Source organism: Chelmon rostratus, chromosome 15, assembly GCF_017976325.1.
Source record: "Chelmon rostratus isolate fCheRos1 chromosome 15, fCheRos1.pri, whole genome shotgun sequence".
NCBI lineage: Eukaryota > Metazoa > Chordata > Actinopteri > Chaetodontiformes > Chaetodontidae > Chelmon > Chelmon rostratus.
In genome coordinates, this window is record NC_055672.1 from 16,425,518 (window position 1) to 16,444,918 (window position 19,401).

At 41.7% G+C, this 19,401-nt stretch overlaps 3 protein-coding genes across 5 annotated transcripts; 2 read left to right on the top strand and 1 right to left on the bottom strand.

Moving 5' to 3' along the window:
- The first annotated feature begins 955 nt into the window (after nucleotides 1-955).
- Nucleotides 956-8,909, top strand: ppp1r14d (protein phosphatase 1 regulatory inhibitor subunit 14D). The gene is made up of 4 exons (XM_041953614.1): nucleotides 956-1,348; nucleotides 7,586-7,666; nucleotides 8,016-8,048; nucleotides 8,201-8,909. The coding sequence occupies exons 1-4, from the start codon at nucleotides 1,169-1,171 to the stop codon at nucleotides 8,267-8,269; spliced, it is 363 nt and encodes a 120-aa protein (XP_041809548.1). The 5' UTR covers nucleotides 956-1,168; the 3' UTR covers nucleotides 8,270-8,909.
- zfyve19 (zinc finger, FYVE domain containing 19) lies at nucleotides 8,498-13,220 on the bottom strand. Its single transcript, XM_041953613.1, has 11 exons — nucleotides 13,017-13,220; nucleotides 12,799-12,920; nucleotides 12,652-12,705; nucleotides 12,404-12,570; nucleotides 12,150-12,292; nucleotides 11,889-11,997; nucleotides 11,499-11,717; nucleotides 11,236-11,312; nucleotides 10,920-11,021; nucleotides 10,661-10,818; nucleotides 8,498-10,434 (listed from the first exon to the last, which is right to left on the bottom strand). Exons 1-11 carry the CDS (start codon nucleotides 13,068-13,070, stop codon nucleotides 10,356-10,358), a joined length of 1,284 nt encoding a protein of 427 aa, XP_041809547.1. The 5' UTR covers nucleotides 13,071-13,220; the 3' UTR covers nucleotides 8,498-10,355.
- A 98-nt stretch (nucleotides 13,221-13,318) lies between these two features.
- Nucleotides 13,319-17,352, top strand: bub1bb (BUB1 mitotic checkpoint serine/threonine kinase Bb). Of its 3 annotated transcripts, none has more exons than XM_041954431.1 (9): nucleotides 13,319-13,454; nucleotides 14,405-14,572; nucleotides 14,674-14,733; nucleotides 14,819-14,963; nucleotides 15,060-15,256; nucleotides 15,344-15,507; nucleotides 15,645-15,838; nucleotides 15,925-16,025; nucleotides 16,391-17,352. In XM_041954431.1, the coding sequence occupies exons 2-9, from the start codon at nucleotides 14,430-14,432 to the stop codon at nucleotides 16,677-16,679; spliced, it is 1,293 nt and encodes a 430-aa protein (XP_041810365.1). In that variant the 5' UTR covers nucleotides 13,319-13,454; nucleotides 14,405-14,429; the 3' UTR covers nucleotides 16,680-17,352. The 3 variants fall into 3 exon arrangements, with proteins under 3 accessions (XP_041810365.1, XP_041810366.1, XP_041810367.1); XM_041954432.1 differs by having other exon boundaries at nucleotides 13,322-13,412; XM_041954433.1 differs by having other exon boundaries at nucleotides 13,334-13,432.
- Nucleotides 17,353-19,401: the final 2,049 nt, after the last annotated feature.

Sequence of the window (19,401 nt, forward strand, 5' to 3'; positions counted from 1 at the left end):
TAATTCAGTGTTTGTAACAGACGGTGCATCAGTGGGTGAACACGTGCAGCTATGGCTGATTGATAGCTCCTGCCAAAACAAAAAACTGAACCCCATTATTCATATCGTAATAGGATCTGTGGAAACTCTGCAGCTCTGTTGTCTCTGTTGTCTCAGCTGTCATAATTTGGCACCGGGAGGTACAACTATGAATTTTTGACCTTGGCTTATGTGCCACTGTTGACAGTTGGCCTCACAAACATTGATGGTTTCAAGACTCTTATTTGACATTTGACTTCTAAACAGCTATAAACAGCGCTCCCCTATTCATCCATTATTTATGGGTGCGTAACTGAGGATGCCAGTTTGACTTCAAGGCTTATTAAACGTACACCTGATAATGCTTGTTATAAAGGACAAGGCAGCTATCACACTAGAGGAACCCTGGCTCACCTGTCAGGGGGACCCAGCCATTGTTGGATGTGTTTGTGAACACAAGAACCCTTAGCATGTCAAACCCCTTTGACTTAACGAGGAAATAAATACTTTGGATATTCTTACTGAGTGAATATTAAGAAAATATGGCTCGGTATGCAGATGTTTCATCGTTTCTGATGGCAAATCATAAGACTGGAGGTAAAAGAATAAAAGTACACACTTGTTTCTAAGACACGTTTGCATATTTTCTGCCAGAGTAATATCCCTAACTTGAGTGCGGTGGTTGCCCTTACTCGGTTTTTATTGCTGTGACTGACCTATGCTCTTCCACCTGCTGTAACACAGAGGGAGAGAGCAAAAAGCAAACACACACATGCTATAAGGTGCACACACACACACAAATGCAAGCACAAACTTGTGCACACAGAGGCATATCTCATTACCATCCTCCTGATAGTGCAGCCAGTGGGTGTTGCAAGAGGAGGAGGAAGGGAGAGCAAGACAGGGAGAGAGAGAGGACGAGGACAGGCAGAGAACCAGAAGCAGCGATAAAGAGAGGGAGAGCACGAACATTCAGCAAGACAACAGGAGATACGCGTGGGAACAGCAGCCCACAGGAAAAGCAGAGCTAGAGACGTAGCAGGGGGAGCCAGTGGGTCTGTCTGTGTGTGTGTGTGTGAGAGAGAGAGAGAGAGAGAGAGAGCGAGACAGCTCGGTGTGTTTCCACGGTTCTCCTGAGACCGTGGCAGCCATGGCGTCAGAACCCAGCACCCAGTCCAGGGTGATGTTCCAGGCAGTGGACAAAACGGAGGAGCCGGCGCACCGCAAGCTGGGCAAGCTGACAGTCAAGTACAACCGCAAGGACCTGCAGAGGAGGCTGGATATCGAGGAGTGGATCGACGGGCAGCTGCACCTGCTGTTTGACTGTGAGGTAGGGTAGGGCTGGCTCACGCAGACACACACACACGATCGGAGACACACACTGAGGAGGAGGTGAGGGGAAGGAGAAAGGGAGGAACTGGACTGCTCATAGGCGCCTGTGGTGGACTATCCATCATGCGTGAGAGATTACAGTGACCTAAAAGAGGAGTGGGTGGGAGGCAAGTAGCTTTTGTTTTATGGCTGCAATTCCTGGTACAGAAGCCCTCATGTGTCATCAACCTGACTGCAGTATCAGCTGTTTGGTGTGCATCGTGGTGATTAGATTATTTCTCATACATACATAGATGTATGATGTCAGTCATTAGGGAGCATTTCCAAGCATGTTGCAACCCTGACCACGTAGCACCTGGACCCCTTTAAACATATGGATAAATTTACGAGTGAGGCATTCAGAAGTTGATGTTACACCTTGTGAAATTAGATATCTTAGATTCTTGAGGAAGAACAAAGCACCAAAACAATATTCCTTTAGACCCAGTGATAAAGAAGTTCCAGAGAAACTACTAAAAAATAAAAGCTTTGGACTGAAAACTATTTCCTGCTTTTATGGTGCTACCATGTCATCATTTAAGTGTCTGTGTGTGTCCTGTCTCTGTTTGCAGACACATTCTCGTAGACACAGTCGCTCAATAACTACACTGGATAGAAACTATATCGTTCGACTGCCCCTATATATTGTCCTCCATCCAGAAGAGTTGTGGTGTGCAAATGTGTGCTCATAATTTCCAGGGTGTGCCTAATTAATGACCACATTGCAGAGATGGTAATGTTTAGTATGTGCAGGGTGCTATGGCGAGACATCAGCCAGCTCTCCCTGTCTGTCTCTCTCCTTCTCACACACACACACACACACACACACACGGAAACACAACCTTCATAACTCCACTCCTGTACTGTGGGATACAATCCACTTATGTCAGAGGCTCCACATTGATTTGCTTGGCATTCTCGGAGGGGAAACCATGGCAACAGATGTCTCGTCGCCCACACGAGGCAGCATGGCACAGAGGAATCAGGGGCGTCTGTTTAGGAGCAGGAGCTTCCTAATGACGATGCAGATCAGATGACAACACCGCCTCCGTTTGATGCCGGATAAGGCAGAGACAAACAGTTTCTCATTTAATTGTCGAACCTCTTGGAGACCCTTGGCTGCAGATGGGCCGGAGCCACCTCTCTGTCTGGCATCCTCTTACACTGCCAGGGAGCCTTTTGCTGCACTAATGTTAGCATGCGTCCACATCCCTCTGACCAGCTGGCTGATGGAAGTTCTTTACAGCAAATCTAGTGATAGACAACTAGCATCCCCAGTTCTCTCTGCTCATCTTCTTCTACATCAGTAGATAGGAGCCTGTTCAAACCCCAGCTGCAGCTGAGTGCCAGGAATATTGTGCAAGTATTTTCCTGATCTTAATACTTATTTCATGAGCTTTATTCCATTCACATCCCAAGCCTTCTCCCCCTGTGGTAATATATGATAATATGCTTGTAAAGCTGAGGGTGGAATAAATCACATTAGTGGAAACCAGGACATGTGGATAACAAAAACAGATCTGAAGTCTTGCTCTGTGTACTCTTTTGATCTTGTCCCAGAAACATACAATTATCTCACGTTAGAAGCACTCAGGCCTCCAAATTCTGGTGCTAACATAATCCAACATGAAGATAAATGTGCAGCAAACGTGCAGCACAGACAGAGCATGTGCATGTTTCCCCAGCAAGTTGAATGATGGACTCTTGGTATGATTGATGAAATGATGAGAGTGTCTGATATCATGAACCAAAGTTCCTCTTCTGTATGAATTCCCTAAGAACAGTCCCGACGTTGCCATATGAAAATGAAAGCTTTCCGTTCTGCTTAGGATGGACGGGATATTTGCATTAGCTACTTGTGTAGAATTAGTCGTGGCTTGTCCATGTGCACTGGCCAGTGTAATGAATATTGCATGGGCTCAGGGGAAGGCTACTCTGTTGGTTCTCCGAGTCTTCCGCGTGGAAGCATTTACCATCAGTCCCCTGTGTCACCACCTGAATTATTTATCCGCATCTCTAATTCATACAAGTGCTGCCTCGGTCTGGAGTAGCCGCCTTCGTTGCAAACTTCACACCTTCTGAAATACGATAAACTAAATAAAAAGGTGTTGAAACACGGCTTTCAGATAGACTTAAAGCTGCTGAGCAATGTTTACGCTTGTAGTAACCCATATTTTTTTTTCCTGGCACAAGGTTAATTTTTTTAAGATTCGATGTATTGTAGACTCATCATCACCAGTTCTAATTCTTATTTAGGGATTGTCCCATTCTTATGTAGTTGGACAACAGTCTTTGGATCTTTGCACTCCGTTTGCCCTCTTTTACTTGATCTAACTGTCATGACTCACTCAGAGAAGTTAATGAATATTTTGACCTGTGGGCAGCTTGTGCCTCTGACAGGAAAAGGGACGGGTCTGATAAGTTATCCGCACGCTGGCAACTTCTCAAAACAGCTGGATTTCCTGGGCATGGCTTCCTTTACATTAGAATAGCAAACACATAGTATGTGTAACGGAACCACGCTGTGTTTGATGGTGATGTTTGGTTGCAATACTTTCTGACTTGATAGTGGGTTTTGTTGCACATACTCTACATGTTAGGAACATGCAGAAAACTACAGGAATCTAGCCTTAAACAGTGAAACAGAAACCTTCAGAACACTTCGACATTTTAGGAAACACGCATATTAGCTCTGTGGTCTTGTGTGTGTGTGTGTTCAACAGAAAGCTATATCCAGCTATATATATATATATATATATATAGCTTAGCTTATCATAAAGAGCAGAAACGGGGAAACAGAAAGCCTCGCTCTGTCCGATGTAAAAAATCTATCTACTTGCACCTCATCTCATTTATTAGGAGTTTCCCTCTTTCCAGTTTTTATGCTATGCTCAAGTAAGCAGCTGCTGAGTGTAGCTTCCTATTTAGTGCACAGATATGGGAGTGCATTTCCCAAAATGTTGCCTTAAATGTCAACAGGCTATAGCTGCCTCATTACACCAACACTATTGAAGACAAGTTAAACAGAACTACAACCAAAGTAAAGAAGCCAACATGGCACAACAAAACAGGTCACTTAATCACCAAATTAAAAAACATCCGTCTTCCACAGATTGTTAACATCTACGGCAAGTTTCATGGTAATAAAACTTTTTATTTTCTTGTTTCAAAGGTTGATACATTGACCTAAAGGTGGGACTACAGGAAAAGATCTATAAAGACCGAACAGGTTGAGATCCTTTCATGGGGAGCATGAGTGTGTTATATAAACCTGATAATCTGATAGCTGTAATTTAAAATATGCACTGAGTGAAATTTTTGGCTTGTTGGAGCACTGAGTGAATATGACCGTAACCTGCTCAATGCACTCTTTTTTGTATTGGGCTTTACAGTAAAAAATTTTTCCTGGTGGTGGATACTCATTGTCCTCATTGCCCATGAATATGTGTATGCTTTTTGCAATATACCTTGCAAAGGTCAAGGAACTTTTTGACCTGAGGGTTGCCCGAGATGAGAGGTGAGGAGTCAGTGAAATCAAAAGTGTTGCATGGGCCGACTGATCGATTCATCATCTTTAGGACAATTTCTGTAAATGTCATTTATATGGTGCAACCCTAAACAAAGTGTTTCTTTAAAAAAGGATCAAACAGTGTCACTCATGAAATGCAACAAGCACCTACAAGTTCTTGTAAGAATCAAAATAAATAAAACATGTGAAAAAAAAGGATAAAAGACATCAAAACGATCATGATGCTGAATTGTGAAAAAACACACAGGTCTGCTGAAACTTTCCTGATTCTGAATTATAAATTATAATGGGGGTCATCCGTTCTTGACAAAATCCAACCGCTATTCAGACCGCATCTGTATTGCCCGTCTAAAACTGCAATCCTCTGAAAACCAGCCTTGATATTCATGAATTCCAGTATAGTGCCAACATTCATTTTCACTTCAGTCTATTGCTTTTAACTTCAAAAAGTGCTGCTGAGACATTTCTGCCCGGAGGCCTCATTAAAATGCGATTTTCCTCTGACAATGAAGGTAACTCTCAACAAGCTGAAAATTTGCACCGCGTGTATGAAATACTGCAAAGTTACAGCGGGGTCACAGCGTTTCTTTATGATAAATGTACATGTTTCTCTCATTAATATTCAGCAGTGCTCTTCATTGTCCCGCATTCGCAGGCAGACAGAGGGGATTTAAGCTCATAAAAGTACATCCCTGTTCATGCTCATCACTAATGCAGTGTCACTTTCACATTCATCCTTTACTTACTGAATGCACTGCTCTGGATAGCCATTTAGTTCTGTGCAATTAATGGAAATATATTATTGATCCTTGCTCAGTGCAAATAAGTAAGATCAACCCGACATTATTATGTGCAGCAGTCTATTAGAGCAACTATGGTTATCCCCAAAATGTGTAGTTGGATGCCAAGAGGGTAAAGAGAGTACACCTAATATGACCGCAGACATAACAATAAATCTTTCAAGTGGCTACTCACATTCATTAGGTGGGCCGCTCGAGCATCACGTCAGCTCTACTTACAGTCTGTAGAGGGCTACAGATGCTTGTTAAGGGAGAAAATGGGTTCCTGCAAAAATTTAATTGGCACCAAAACTACTTGGTTAGGTTCAGGAAAAGATTGTGATTTCAGGAGGGAATCAAACTGTCTCCTGTGTGAAAGTGGTGCGTTTTTTTCTCACTCTTTATACTGCGTTGATCAGTTTGAAAGTCATGCTGGGCATCCTGAAAATCAGTGTCCATATGCACAAATCTAATAGATTAATTATTTGTGACTTTTTTTTACCAATTATATACCGGGCTCATATACTGCAGTACTTGTGCAGTGACTGTTAAACAGGGCAGAAATAAAAAGAAATCTGGACTGTTTCATTAATACCAAAGCATTTGAAGCATTTGGCCTTACCAATTGTAGCACAAAACACAAACCACAAAGCACAAGACAACCATCCACAGCCGAGCTGGTAAAGCAAAGCCCGCACAGCACAGAAGCGCACATCGCGGGCACGGCCCCGTGTCCTGCAGACATCAGCAGAATCACACGGGGGTCCAAACTGGCAGCATGTATCAATTAGAGGGGGCACAGGGGACTCTGAAGGTGGGCCCATCTATTCCGCCACTCAGCACTTCCACATTGATTAGCTCTCTCATCATCCAGAAAGCTGTGCGAGCCCCATTCTCACCAGCCATGAAAACTCCCCAACCGGAAAATATTCCCCTCAAAAAGAGGCCCCACTTGTCAGATATGAGTGTCCACCTGCTGACTCCAGATATCTCAGTGTGCACGATTCCCCCATGAGCACTCTTCATCCCCTAAGGTGCGGATACGAGCTTGTGATATGAACTGATTACTTTGCTATATTGGCTTTTTATAACTCGAGACCCTGTGCCCTTTTTCTTTTACATTCTTTACATGAGGTTGCCGTTAATCTTTCATCGCGCTGCTGGACATTGTTTCATTAAGGCTAACATTTCAGAAAAAGGGGTCTGTACAGACCTCCAGTTCATATTTTACAGTAAATGTTGCCCTTGAGTTTGTATTTTCACTCAGGTGTGAACACGATGTGGGACAAACTGAGCTGAGCTGAATATATTCTTCAGAAAACATTTCAACTGGAAATAATCTCTCAGTAATGGCTGAGCTAAACGCTAGCTGGGTAAACCATCCATGAAATCTGATGATGGCATGTGGCAAGTGTGGCCTCCTGGAGCCTTTTTGCCTTTATGCCTCACTGCTCCTCAGCTCTGCTTATGTGTACAGCGCATCATCAATTCCAACATTGCTATGAGAAATTATTAAGGAAGACAAACAGTGTTTATTCTCATTTCAACAAAGCAGCCAACACTATTAACGCAGATGATTGACTACCGATAAAAGTACAGTGTTACCTCTTTAAAACTTGACAAACAGTTTATATACTTCGGTGCAAGGATTTCATTTCTGCGCTGCAATGAAATGCCACGTTGGATCACATCCTGCGCTCTTTCTTTTCCTTGTGAATGACTCCAACTCAGTTTGTGGACAGTCTCACCACTGTGAGTGAAAGGATGGCGAGAAGCTCACATTATATAAGAGCTTTTGTGACATGCAGAAATATACACGTGTGGGCACTATAGTAATTGAGGAATATCAACCTTTGACCTTAACTTTTGGTTCTTGCTGCTTTTACAGGAGGAGGAGATTCCAGAGTTAGAGATTGACATTGATGAGCTCCTGGAGCTGACAGACGAGGGGCAGAGAACCCGGCTGCAGGTAGGATTGTGCAGGTTGACTTAGAAACAATTTTGCAGACTTTTCATTTGGCATTTTTAGCCATTATTCACATTGCATCTCTAGTTATTCATATATTCAGTAATTTATTGCTTTGTGGAACCGGTACCAATGTTTTTCAAGCAAAGATCAACCTGAATCCCAGGAGTCCAACATTCAGGCCAGCCTTGTTCCTAGTTGACACCTGGGTGCATAGCTAACTATATGCAATGTGGTGTAATCGCTTAACAAGCAGTGGACCCTTGCTGGAATCCAGTGTTGCAATGTTTGCAGTGAAAAAGCAATGTCCAGTGTTGTTAGTGAGCCTTCCTCTGTTTGTATTCTTTGTTAGGAGTTGTTGCAGGAATGCGGAAAGCCAAAAGAGGTGAGATATATGAAACTACACGCCAGCATATAAAGATTTCAATGTTTAACAGGGAGAAAAAAAATTACTTGTTTACTGTCACTGTTGTCTTGTTTAGTCTGTAAAATCTAGATGCAGAAAAAAAAAATCAATTTTCTCCATCTTCCCTGTAGGATTTTATCAACGGGCTGCTCTACAGGATAAAAGGTCTACGCAAAATGTCAGGTCCCTTGAAGAAATAATTATAGGTCAAATAAAGAATTGAGACAATGTGGAGCCTCTTATCTTCCCATGCATTAACTGTTTGGATGCCTGTATGTGCGGTCCACATGTCAGTGGGACTCTCTGTTTCTGCCCTCTGCCCCTTCCTGGGTCAGCATCAGTCCAGAGCAGTCGAGGTTCTGAATGGGATTTTTATTATTATTATTACTATTTCACTTTAATTTATAGACTGCTATAACATTTTGTCCCATAAACATACCAACAATGCACATGTGATAAAGGTTGTATTGACTATTACTCAGACGGACTTTTTTTTTGTGCAAGACTGTACATTTTCGGTTGCCTATTTATGTACATAAAACATTTTTGTTCTGATAACAGTGTTGTATGTCGAAATAAAATGGAACATTTTCAAGACAAGGCTGTTGATGAACTGTCAAAAAGGGTTACAGCTGATTTTCAACAACGCGACTGACCAACAGTATGGTATCATCAGGTATTATTCCTCCCATGTATACAAATATTGACATGTCCATTACGCCCATCAGTTTACAGTACCAATTAAACTATCCTGTTAACACACTTGTCCATTATTACTGCTATAAAACACTTATTTGCTCATAAAGAATGATTATGTCCTAAAGTCCAAAAGACAAGACTTTGCTGAAGCACGGCTGTCAGCACATTGTTCCCAGAACACAAGCTTCTGTTTTCTGCCGTACATTTTTCAACACAGTGATGGAAACAAAGGAGACACTGACATGTCAAGTCTAGGAGTAAACACAGTGGCAGGAAGGTCCATTAAGTATGCATCCATTATCCTTGTCCATTTCCTGTCTGTGGTGCGTGTCTGACATGGCCAGAAAAGGCAAACACAGTAAGGCCTCCATACAAACCTTAATGGAACAAGCCCCCAGAGGAGAGTGTAATTATGGTTTCTCCTCAGTTAGCTTGACAGTAATGCACACTGATGAAACTGCACTCTGGCCTTCTTTCTGTCATATACAGGTCTTGGGCTGAGGGCTCCATTATAGCAATTTGCTTGGTTTGCCCCCGCTTCCACTCTTACTGCTCTGACACAGAGGCCATCCACACCGTAAGACTATACTTCTGACACGACCTGCCAGCCTGCAACCTTTTTCCCACGTGATGAAAAAAAAGAACAAGAAAAAAAAGAGAGATATAAAAGAAAAAGGCTTCAGTGTTAAAAATATAACTAAAATCAAATGCAACGTTCCTTAAAGATGTGACAAAGCGCCCAACACTTTTGCATCCTTTATAATGAAATTACACACAAGGACAAGAAAGGCAATACTCGTGTCAGACTTGCAGCCAAACATAGATTACAAGAGTGACTGCAGTGCCTGCCAAAAGAAAACAAAGCCCTCAGTAATCCTTTTATACTGACTCCTCTGTGCTTCTTCAGTCCAGTGCTGACAGTAGTCTGGGATTGTACATCATTCCAGATGAGCTCATGATGTGTCTGCTTTCTGAATGTGTAGTCAAATTGAAAAGAAAAAAAAAATCAAATGGTGACAAGTGCAAAGTTCATCTAATATGAGTCTTTGTTGCATTTGAGAAGTGGGACAAGTGACATAAGAAACAGGCTTCAAGCCTCTTATTCAGTTGGACAGTTGAAAACTTTTCAGTGAGCAGAAGCTTTGCTAAAATACCAACATGGTCTAGCAGCCTCTGCAAGGTTTACTTACCTCTATTTTTATACATGACAGAAACAGTAGGTGCTATGTTTTTCTTATTATACATTTATTTAATTTACATTAACATTTATGCCATTTCTAGTCTTTGCTTTGCCATGTTATCCATTGTTCTTGATTTGTTAAGCTCATCTGTTAGCAATAACAGAAAGCAGATGCTGCTTTTCCTGTGGTCGACACAAACATGTTTCTAACCACTTTGGACAGATTGGATAAAATAAATTGAGGTTAAAGTTAGGGTTCTGGCTTGCTTTAGATAATAGGTAGTGTTTAAATCTTCTGAGATGCTGTTTTATTAACAATATTAGGTCACTTAAGTCTAAAGCACAAGTCTAACAGTGATGACTGACCAGAGCCTGACAAGGCAAACAACTACAGCACAGTCTCACTATCATGTCTTCCTCTTCTTCTTTGGTGCAGTGTAGTTAGTGGTGCGATGCTCCATCCTGTCATATTTATCATGGCCCTCCCTGGGGAGATAACGGGGAGTGGATTGATAATTCATCACACTAAATACTTTATATTCATGCTGCTTAACAGTATGGCCTGCTACACTTTATCTGGGCCATGGTATACATTCCAAATCACAGCCTTTGCTCTGGGGCATCAAAACAAAGATGTCCATGCAAAGATCGACGATGATACAAGAACCAGAATTATTGTTGTGCCTATTATAATGAATGTTTCTTACGCTACCTGAAGCAGCGGCTGCAGTATAGGTCTCCGTCACAGGTGTGACAGCGAATGCTGGCGTCTTGGGTACAGATGCAGCACCACGGAAGCTCGTCATCATCACTGTCTGACGGCTGCCGTGCAACAGCAGCTGGTGAAGTCCTGCTCTTGGGTGCTGGAGCCTGGGTGTTTAAAACACATCAAATCAGTGAGGTATTACATGTTATTCTCTCTAATAGCTTGAAAATGTATGAGTTTGTGTATTTTGGCTGTTGTTTAGTACCGGTTTCTTAGAGGTTTTTTTCTTTTCTGTGTTCTTTGGTCCACTCTGTTCTAAAGGTATGTTGTAGCCACTGGCTTCATCCAATGCAGCCTCTTCAGAGAGCTGCAACAACAGTCAAAAATAAAGGAATTTCACAACATGTCCTCAATTCACATTACAAATGATTAAAATGGCAAAATAGCAGCCCCTTGTGGCCTCCTGAACTGGTCACAATCATCTTTAAGGGTGTGATATGCATTCGTAGTGTTTAGTTATGTAATCTACAATCTACATTACAGTATGAACTATGAACTTTATTTTGCATTAAGCCCCAGACCTGTTTTAACACTCTCATCACAGCCTCTTCCTCAGTCTCCTCGTCACTGTCAGGATGCTGAAAGTCCTCCATGGTAACTAGAAGTGACATGATAAATACAGCAATGACAGGTTTCTCACGACTACGACATTCACACATCTGTCATGGCCACAACGTTTACAGTTAGAGCCCTTATCATATTTTCTGACTTTCTGATGTTAAAGTAAGGATAACAGGCAAGGTTAAGATTGGTACACCAAGATCGTTGTCTGTCTATGATGTACCCTTGTCTGGGTCTTGCCCCTTCAGCTGTGCCAGCCTCTTGGCCATGTGAAGGACCTGATCCTGGGAATGGTGCTCCTTCCTCAGCTCCTTCATGGCCTCCTCCAGCAGACGGGTCTTTTCAGCCTCCAGCTGCTTGACCGCCTCCTGGTTCTCCTCCAAATTCTCATCTAATGTTCCCCCCTCTCCCTTGTTGAGATCATTCATACGGCCATCTACACCTGCAGAGGGATTAATACAGTACTTTGCAGCATACTTAGGAAATCCCCACAGTACTAAAACAAAGTCATATTTTTGTCAGACTGCATATGATTGAATAAAACTATGATACAGCTACTTTATTAATTATGAACTGAATGTGGGAGAAATCAATGAGACAAGAAACATCTTACTGCATTCGGGATTTGATTGCTGGTTGTCGATGGCAACTTCTTCTGTCATTTGAGTAATCAGATCATTGGTTTGTTCAGTCTGTGTCCTGTTATCTGGGGGCTGGTGCACCTGCACCGATGAGCACACAAGAACATATACTGGTCAGTAATTAGAGTGAACTATTTAGTATTCAGTTCCTTCAAAATAGCCTTAAATAATTTAAGATGTCCATGAGCCATACTGTAAGATGCTACAAACAAGTAGGAAGAGCTTTAGCTCACAGGTGGAGGCGCTTGAGAAGGTGGGGGTTGACCCTGTAGAGCTGCTAAGCGGTCTTCCAACTCCCTTGTAGAAGGCACTGGCTGGCTGGGAGCTTTCAATGCAGCAAGGCGAGACTCAAGCTCTTTTTCAGAGGGGAGACACTCTGAAGAAGAGGTAAAAAGCTTACAATGGCTTCTGTCAAGAAAAAAATTGTTATCACTGTATTTCTCAGATTAAATCAAAATAGTAGCTAATAAAAATCTTGTTCCATTACTTGGCGTAGGGTCCTCCCTCAGCTTTTGAAGTCTTTCAGCAATAGCCTGATCTTCTTTAGTCAAGCCTCTGGTTGGTAGATGGCTTGCCTTGACGTTTCTATTGCCTCCAAGTGCAAGAGGCTGTGCCGGCTGTCCCTTCTGTTTGGCCTCAAATGCAGCCACCCGTCTATGGAAGAAATATGAACTTTAGATATCATGAAACTGGGCTGACAATGTGTAAGTTTTTTCAAGCTTGTCATATACTGACTTTTTGTAATTTTCAGGAGGAGACCATTTTCCAGCACAGTTTGGAGATTCCCCGCTAGAAATTGAATAGAAATCGAGATTAGGATGAATTCTTATTTATACTAATTAATAATCACATTCCTATGCTTTTGCATAGTTTGACCTTTACCTTGTCAGTTTAACATGGCACTGTTTGCAGACCTTCTGCTGTGTGTTGCCACAGCGAGGCACCACAGCACTGAAAGCCAAACAGCTGGAGCAGAAGCAGTGGCCACAGTTCTTACAACCCAGCTGTGAAGATATTGTATCGTAAATCACAGTGTTTACTTTCCTTAAAATGTCTAATGTATGTAGCTGCGCGATTAATATTAGCCAGCAAGGTCTTACCTCTTTCTTGAAGAGACTGAACTTTGATGCACAACAATAACAACGGTTGTCCATGTCGACACGTGTAGAGAGTCATGAGCTAGGCAATTATAATTGACTGATATTGCGCTAGCGCGTTAATATGACAAAGAAAACCCACATAAAGAACAATAATTTGGCAGCTAGCTACCTATTTCAACCTTTCAACGTTGCAATAATCAAAACAGGAACCATCCCGGAAGATGAAATGTGACGTCAATTTGCGTTTTCCTGTTTCTGATTCCATATCCAATCAGCTTTCTTCAAATTCTCTCGCGGTTCTCGTTCAAAACACAGAGCCGACGGCTGAGGTCTCTCTACAACGTTGTTGCTGTAACGTGAATCTGCTGAAAAAGACCAAAAGGAAGTTTGGAAGCGGTAGGAAAAAACACCATTCGGTAGATCGTCCGTTTTATTTTGGTACGTGACTGGAAAATTCCGCTTATATTGCGAATAACGACAAAAACGATCGAGCTAAAGCTAACGTTAGCTAGCTAGCATGTTACATCCCCCACGTCATGCAATCATTAACGTTAGAGAGACATTAATGTTAGTAACTTAGCCAGCACACAGGAAACATCTCACGTGTCCTAGTATGTAGTCTTGTTTCACGATAAAATTTAGCTACTTTGCATTTATTCATTAGATGTCAAAACATATTTATGTTTGATGTAGGATCACAGTGTCGCTATTATCTAACGTTATTACATGTCCTTACGGTAATATACTGTGACTTGTTTTGCCCTGGTATGACATGACTCCCATGGCTTGTTTTCTTTTCGCCAAGTGATGATAATTATTTAAAAAGTATAGGTTATATATTTCAGTCTTGAAAGTACAATAGCTACGAAGTGGTTGATATGTATATTTAAACAATGCTGTGAGAAGCTTAAAGTCAAGGGACAGAATTACAGTGCAACTGTTAAGGCGTAAGAAAAACTTTTTAGGCCAGCCCAAAAACTCGTTAAATAATTGTGCTACTTCAACAGTCTTTCAATATATTGGAAGGTTACAACAATGTCTAAGGGATAAAATCAAAAACAATTTAAGGCTATAGCTAGCAATCATGTAATTATCAATTAATCTTACTTTTTTAGATCATTGATTAATTCATACTAAATGTCACTTTAAAAAAGTCCAAGGTGACATCTAAAGCATCATGTTTTGTCTGACCAACAGTCCAAAGTCCAATGAAATCCAATTTACAATTATGTAAACCAGAAAAGCTGTGGATCTGGAACCACATAATGTTTGGCATGTTTCCTTCTTAGTATTCAGTGAAAAGATCATCAGAGAGAAGAATCTAAAACTAACTTGTGTGTGTGTGTGTGTGTGTGTGTGTGTGTGTGTGTGTGTGTGTGTGTCCGTAGGCATCTAGTTGTTTTAATTTCCACAATGGCAGAAGGAGGAGATGTGGAATGGGAGCTCAGCAAAGAAAACATCCAGCCACTGAGGCGGGGCAGAGCCATATCAGCCTTACATCAGGCGCTCAGTCAACAGCAGGATGGACTCACCTCTGCCATCAACCAGCAGAGACAGTATGAATGATCTTGAGAACATTGCACGGGTTACAGCAATTTCTGTTTTTTTGCAGCACTTTTCACATGATGATGGAGGTTTTGTCTTTTTCTTTCCCCAGGGCCTTTGAGTCTGAACTGCGAACATATGATGGAGATGATCCACTTGATGTTTGGGATCGGTAAGTAAAATATGTAAATAATATGTGCTGCTCTTAAATCTGAGAGGTTTCATTTTTAACCCTCACGTGGTTCTTTCTGTTACAGGTATATTAAGTGGACAGAGCAAACGTTCCCTCAGGGAGGAAAGGAGAGCAATCTTGCCACGCTGTTGGAACGAGTCGCAACCAGATTCACAGAGGAAAAGAAATATCACAACGACCCACGCTATGTTGAACTCTGGATCAAATTTGTATGTGTAATATTTTAACCTCTGACTTTTTTTTTGCTACTTTTACAAACTAATGCAGCAGTAATAATTCTTGCCATGTGTATTATGTGTCTTTAGGCAGACAACTGCCCCGAGCCCTTGGACATTTACAGGTACATGCAAGCACAAGACATAGGGGTGACACAAGCATCCTTCTACATCGCTTGGTCTGAGGAATATGAGAACCAGGGCAACTCTCGCAAAGCAGACCTGGTCTACCAGGAAGGATTCAAGAAATGTGCTGAGCCGCATGATAAACTCCTACAGTTTCATAAGTACGGGTTCAGCCAATAAAGTTTGAGATATATTTTGAAATTTCAAAAGTTTGCCATAATCACATTTTTCCTTATTGTTATTCATAGGGCTTTGCAGGCTCGTGTGTCCAGACAGGTAATGATGAATGTGGACCAGGACAATAGCGATGATGAGCCCAAACAACCTGAGAGGGTTTCGTTAGCTGACCTCAAACCTAGAGGGAAGAAAAAGGCTATTGCCCCCATCAACAGATCTGGGACTGCAATCAGAAGTAAGCACATGGATATATAAAATAAATCTGTTATGAAATTTTAATCTGATATATGCAGTGCTCCAGCCCTGTTCAATATCAGCATCATTATTAAAAAAGGTGTGTCATTTCAATGTTTTATGGGGTTTTTTTAACAGATATTTCTGGAGGCCTGCAGTCACAAGGTGCCTCAATCCTTGGCAATGTTTCAAACAGTCGGATGGTGATCTTTGATGAGAACAAGATTTCAAATGATGACCTGTTGGAGCCTAAGTTAGAGTCATGGGTGGCCCCTCCGACCGCCAAAGCAAAGGAAAATGAAAGGAGGCCTGAAAGATGGTGTGATGTGAAGGTGCGCGACAAGCAAGTGCTGTTAGTTGATCCAAATGTGTCAAATGTAACCAAGTGATGTCAGTTTGTATTTTGATTGTACCATAGATGCCCCAGAAGACCAAATTCGGACATACTGTTATGGCTCCACCACCCCCCAAACCCACCTTCCAACCATTTGTTGAGGAGACAGACCAGCCTCCAACAATGTAAGTGACAACAATCTAACTTTTATCTGCAGTTTTGATGCATTGGTTTTAGTTGCTGAACATTTAACATTACATTTTGCATAACATTTTACACCACACGTTCAGGTTTGTAATAATGAGGAGCAATATATTCCTGAAATTGAGTTTTTAAGTAAAGCCCTTCCTGTTATAACCTCTCAATTGTGATGCAACTCTTCTGTTTCATTTAATTGTAACTTGAATATTTTTTTTTTATTTTTCAAATGCAAATTGAAGCAGCCCTATTCATGACTTATTCAATGTTCGATCTAACCTTAGTTTAACCTTCTCAGCTATGTTAGTAAAATTTCTTTGATTTTCTTTGGCGTCTTCCCCTACCCCCTCAGGACTCCATGTAAGATCAACCCGGCAGTGAACACAGTTTTATCATCACGTAAGCCCTGCAGAGAGGAAACTCCTCTAAAGAGACTACAGGAGCACCACCAGCAACAGAAGGAAGCAGAGTCAGGAAAACCTCAGGAGCAGAGCATGTACTGTAAAGAGCTGCTGCTCAGCGGCGCCACTGAGTTCTGCTTTGAGGAACTGCGAGCGGAACGCTTCTTCAAAAAGATGGCACAGGAATCACAGGAGGCCAGAGGCCAAAAGGATCAAGCTGGTGCCAGTGCTTCAAACTGATGAATCTAAGAAGACTGATGGTTTGATAGTTCTTTTATGTGGATTCTTACCTTCTTTAGACAGGATTTATCTGCAAGTATCATGTCACTACTGTTACGTGTTGTTTGTTATCCTGCTGTAAATATTTTGTTCATAGAGATCGAGGTTCTCAGAAAAGTGAAAAGACAAAGGGGTAAAGCTTTGTAGAAACCCAATGAACTGAAGACACAGTATTTGAGTTGTTTTTGATTCATTAAAATACAACAGGTGGACGAAATAACGGCAACACCTGCACAGTGTAATTTAATTCAGTACAAAATACTGAACTGACAATAGCATGGAATACACAACTACACAATTTCAACAAACAATATAAACAGCATAGGCTTCATAGTAGTATTTAAAGGGCTACTGGATTGTGTCTGTGTTCACTCTGTAAATACTAAACATGTTCAGTCTGTTCAGCAGAAATTCTTCTCACACGTACTCCCAGTTTCACTCTGTCAAGTTTTTCCTTTTTTCTTTATTCCACTGAACAGTGTCTTTTTTTTATGTGTGCCGCCTTTTTAACTTGATTTGTTCCGAGCTTCTTGAGCAGATGATCCAGGACAATTCCAGCACATTCGAAAGAAGGCTTCAATGAGGTGATTCAACTGGGTTTTACTTCTCAGCCTGATTGAACTGTGCCTTCAAGTCCGTGTGTCATTGGTGTTCAATAAACTTGTTGAAATGTCGGACTAATGACCAGTGGGATTGTTTTTGTTCTTCTGAGACGGAGGGGGTTGCATTAATGCACTGTCAGCAGGGGGGCATGCGAGGGAAAGCATTCTTGGTAATGGTATTTGGATTACTAATGGGGTGCAACACCACTTTAGTGACTGTAATCTTGCTGCAGTTTGAAGAGTGGGCACGAGTAAAAACCAACAATCTGCATTTAAAAAGTCAAATTCCATTGTTATTGCTACTTATTCTAATGACGTGACTTAACTCCTTGACTGAAGGGTATCCTTGTGCTTTTTAAAGAAATCCAGCACTTCCCAGGCATAAGTTTCATGAGCACATCATGCATTCAGCAGGGCCACATGTTAATCATTGTCCAGCAGAGGTTGCCCAGAAGCCGCTGAGTAAAGTGGTGGGACTAACGCTAATCTGCTGTGATGATGGGATGTACTTCACGCAGGCAGTTCGCAGGGCAGACTTTGATGAATGGCTAGAGGATAGTTGGTTGGCTCATTAGCAAGTGAAATCCACCCTTTGCGGCGGTGAGCAGCACAAGCCTCGGTTATCCCCAAGAGGTCACTCTCCCGATGTACTCTGACACGGAGCGCTGCAGCTTTTCCGTGCGCGCAGCACACTGGAGGAACAGACTTTAATCTCACACTGGAAATATGACACTGCCAGCCAAGATCCTCTCAACTGGTGAGTTCCCAAACTGTCTACTTTAAAAAATTTGGCTCAGCACCGAGAGCAGCTGAAATTCAGTGATAAATGATAGGCAACGTGATGCACTCCCATCATAATAACACAGCACAACCACACCATAATGCATCCGCTATGGCTCGCTGTTTGGCAGGACTTATTAAAAGCTCATCGCACGGAAGCAAGCAGCCAGTGGCTCCGATAGCGCCTCAGACAGAAAATCCATAGCTTTCTCTTACTGCAGTGGACAGATGGTGCAAGTAAGCTACCTTTCCTTAATGCGCTTTGGACAGGCCCTCAGAGAAGAGCTTTTGTCCAGCGCCCTTACTTTGACAGACAAGAACACTCAGGCTCTGCATGGGCCATGTTTTTTTTTTTTTTCAACAGTCGGAGCTCTTAACCTATTTATACCGTTTGTATTTACATGCACCAGTTCACAGAGAGTCCTCTGCCAGTGCTGGGCTGCACTCAGCTGGCCGGGCATGGAGAAGAAAATGCAGCAGCTAATCATCTGATCAGTTTATTGTGGAGGGGGGAGTATGGAAGCTCATTTCCACCAGGAGAAGAAAGAATGGAATAAGAAGATAATGAGTCATGATAAGAATAATTTAAACTAAAAATTGTGACCTACTTTGTCATAATTTTGCCCAACTATCCCAAAATTTTGACCTACTATATCATAACATCTAACCAACTATATCATAAAAAAGTATGATTTGCTATCTCATAATGATCTCATAACTCTTATCTAATAGCTTTAACTTTTTTATATTACTAAATTGTGACTTTTTCTCTCACAGCTGTAACTTACAGTTCCTTGAGCATTTTTGCGCTTATGTTGACTTACTTGTCATCTATTGCTGTCTTTCCTGGGTAGAAATGGGTCTTCCATATAAAACACTGTTGGTGAGCAAGCAGTGGAATGACACAAGCTTTGCATTAATTTCTACTGCTGTTGCCTCGCTCTTACAGAATTAAAATGGATTTATAGGTCAGTGTATTTTGACAAGAAATTACATTTGCGTTAGCTGTATAGGCTGAACCCTGATAACCCCTGGTGTAATCCTTACAGATTCATCCTTAACAATAGAAGCAATTGAAATGCAAACAATTAAGGCAGTATCACTTGTGTGGCCCCTGGGCTTTCATTTTAATGACACTGCGGTTTAAGACTCCTCTTGTCATTGGAAGGCCTTTTTTACATTACAAACTATTTTTCCACTATTTATCCAGTTTGGAGGGGGTCAGTGTTTTCAGGATATACTTGAAGGAGATCATTAAGTCTGACAGTAGCGCTGACAAATACATTTGAATAAACCCTTTT